General features: G+C 47.6%; 1 protein-coding gene across 1 annotated transcript; it reads left to right on the top strand.

Annotated features, from left to right (window-relative positions):
* The first annotated feature begins 1049 nt into the window (after positions 1 to 1049).
* On the top strand, positions 1050 to 2522 carry LOC148562472 (uncharacterized). Its single transcript, XM_088490897.1, has 2 exons — positions 1050 to 1612; positions 1868 to 2522. The coding sequence occupies exons 1-2, from the start codon at positions 1050 to 1052 to the stop codon at positions 2520 to 2522; spliced, it is 1218 nt and encodes a 405-aa protein (XP_088347023.1).
* Positions 2523 to 3034: the final 512 nt, after the last annotated feature.

Here is a 3034-nt window from a genome sequence, read left to right as displayed (position 1 = left end):
TACTTTTCCTAAAATCCCAACCAAAAGAACCCTTACAAAATTTCAACCAAAAGAAGAGGTCGAATGATTTATAAAAATGATAATCATTGATTCCGTGTCAAATCCTTATTTAAAGATAAAAAAAGTGTACACGCATTGGCATTTTTTTTTCAACTTTTTTGCTGAACAAAACTAGTAAGAACACTTTTACGGATCCGGCTCACGGATCCCGCATCCGGAATAGTCTTTGAATTTGGGTACCCGGGTTTGACCCGCTTCATCATTCTAGAAGGCCCGGAACCGAGCCACTAGAGCTCCTAACCGATAATCAAATTCAAATACCTCTCTTATCTTAACCAAATAAGATAAGATAAGATAATTACCATCACCTATATAAAGGGGAGCCCCAAGCTCCCTCAGGTACGTCATTCACTCTACACACCTTATACCTTTGAGATCTATTCTGACTTGAGCGTCGAAGTGTCTTTGCAGGTACCACCCCCCCATTGCTCCAGTCGAAGGATCCGGCATCCACCCCGACCCGCGAGTTCCCGATCCATCTCCCAACCCGTACCGGACACATATTGTACATTGGCGCTGTCTGTGGGGATTTGCAACATCGCGACAGAATGGCGGACGTCTTCGAGGAGCAGTCCCCGAGCCACCACGATAACTCCCGAACAAGGAACCCAACTCCCGAACACCGAGAGGCTACACCCCATGGAAGGATAGCAAGCGCTATTCACCAGACCACCCCACCGCAAAACAAGAAAAACGGTCCCGAAACACGGGCCCCCGAAAACCTGGGAGGAAAGGCAGCCTAGATAATCCAAGATCTCTGCCTCTGAGTACAAGAACTCGAGGGACGAGTTGCAACTAAGGAAAAGCACCACATCAAAAACGGAAGTCACGCGACTTCCAGATCAAGATCTCGTCATGAAACCAGACACGGCAGGTCGCCCGAGCGGCGACACAGCAAGAGGTACTCCCGCGACCCGAGTCATCGACATGACACGGACGACGATCGACGACACCGAGAAACCAAACGCACAAGAAACGACCATGTGATAATGGGAGCTACTTCCTTTACCGAAAGAATTCTGAGAGCAAAACTCCCTAAGGGTTTCGACAAGCCCACGGATATGAAGTATGACGGAACCAAAGATCCCCAGGAATACCTAACGGCCTTCGAGGCCAGGATGAACCTAGAAGGGGCCGCCGATGCGGTTCGATGCAGGGCCTTCCTTGTAACCCTAGCCGGGCCCGCGATTAAATGGTTTAATGCCCTTCCCAACGGATCCATAACTGGATTCTACGATATCTCGCAAAAATTCATGGCCCAATTCACCACCAGAATCACAAAAGCCAAGCACCCCGTCAGCTTGTTGGGAGTTACCCAGAGAAAGGACGAGTCCATGACAAAATACCTTGACCGCTTCAACGACGAATGCTTGACGGTCGATAGACTCACGGACTCAGTCGCAAGCCTTTGTCTAACTAACGGACTCATGAATGAAGACATTCGGAAACACCTCACCACCAGACTGTTGTGGTCCATGCACGAGATCCAGGGCGTCGCAAAGGAGTACATAAACGACGAAGAAGTAAGCCAAGTCGTAGCCGCCAATAAATGGTAGCACGGCAACACAGCACCTCGACATAACCCCCCACCAAGAGAAAACCAGAAGGAACATCCCAAAACGACAAACATAAACCGACCCCCCAGAGTTGAAAAATTCTCTAACTACACACCCCTGACAACCCCGATCACTGAGATATACCACCAAATAGCAGACCGAGTTATCCTCCCAAAAGCCCGACAACTCAAGAAAAGAACGAGCGGCAGCAAAACTCTATACTGTGACTACCACCGAGGATACGGACATAGGACACAAGACTGTTTTGACTTAAAAGATGCTCTCGAACAAGCTATACGAGATGGCAAGCTCCCCGAGTTCGCCAAAATCATCAGGGAACCAAAATGCGCAAAAAGAGACAGATCACCAGAGAGAAAAGGACGCAACCTGAGGACGCAGAGACAAGCCCCCAGGGAAAGCCCAGAGACAGACCCGACCATAATCGTAAACGTCATCACAGGCAAAGACACCCCGGGAAAATCGAAATCAACACTCAAGAAGGATCTCAAGATCTTGGCAGTCAGAAACCAAACCCCAACCGTCACCATTGGTAACGCAATAACATTCTTTCCTAAGGACTGCCAACACGGCACCTCGGCGGAAGACGCCCCGTTCGTCATCTCGGCAAAGATTGGAACCGTGCTAGTTAGAAGAATACTGGTGGACACGGGAGCAGACTTCAACATCCTTTTCAGAGGATCCTTTGACAAGCTCGAACTCCGCAACGACAACCTCCAGACACACCATAATGGAGTCACCGGACTCGGAGAGAACTTCCTCAAGCCAGACGGTTCCATCGTCCTCCGCCTCACCATAAGGACAGAAAACCAAAGGAAGACAATCCTATCCGAGTTCTGGTCCTCAAGGACTCCACCGCTTACAATGTTATCCTTGAAAGGAAAATAATCAATGATCTCTCAGCCATCATCTTCACAAAATTCCTCCTCATGAAGTTCACCGCGGAGGACGGCTCCATCGGAACAATCCACGGAGACCGGAAAATCGCAGTAGAATACGACAACACCAACCTAGCCCTAAGGAAGAGATCCCACGACGTGGCCGGCATATACTTAGCTGACCTGGAAGCCCGGCATGACGGATAGCCTAGACCAGAACCAGAGGTAGACATGGAGAAACTACAAATAGGACACACCAAAGAAGAATACACTTTCATCAACAGGAATGATAAACCCCAATTTTAGGATTTATCTTGTGCTTAATTTAGTAGATTTTATCCATTATTCTCACACTTATTCATTTAATTCGCATGTTTTATATTTTCCTTCCAAATTTAAGCTATGATTGAAAACATGCTTCTTTGGCCTTAAACTTGCTAATTTTAATCCTCTCTTATTACCATTCGATGCCGTGATATGTTTGTTAAGTGTTTTTAGGGTTTATAGGACAGGAATGGCTTA

This window comes from Arachis ipaensis, chromosome B6 (assembly GCF_059453495.1).
Source record: "Arachis ipaensis isolate K30076 ecotype BB chromosome B6, ASM5945349v1, whole genome shotgun sequence".
NCBI classification, from domain to species: Eukaryota; Viridiplantae; Streptophyta; class Magnoliopsida; order Fabales; family Fabaceae; genus Arachis; species Arachis ipaensis.
The sequence above is the reverse complement of the archived record's forward strand: the minus strand, read 5'-3'. Positions and strand labels throughout refer to the sequence as shown.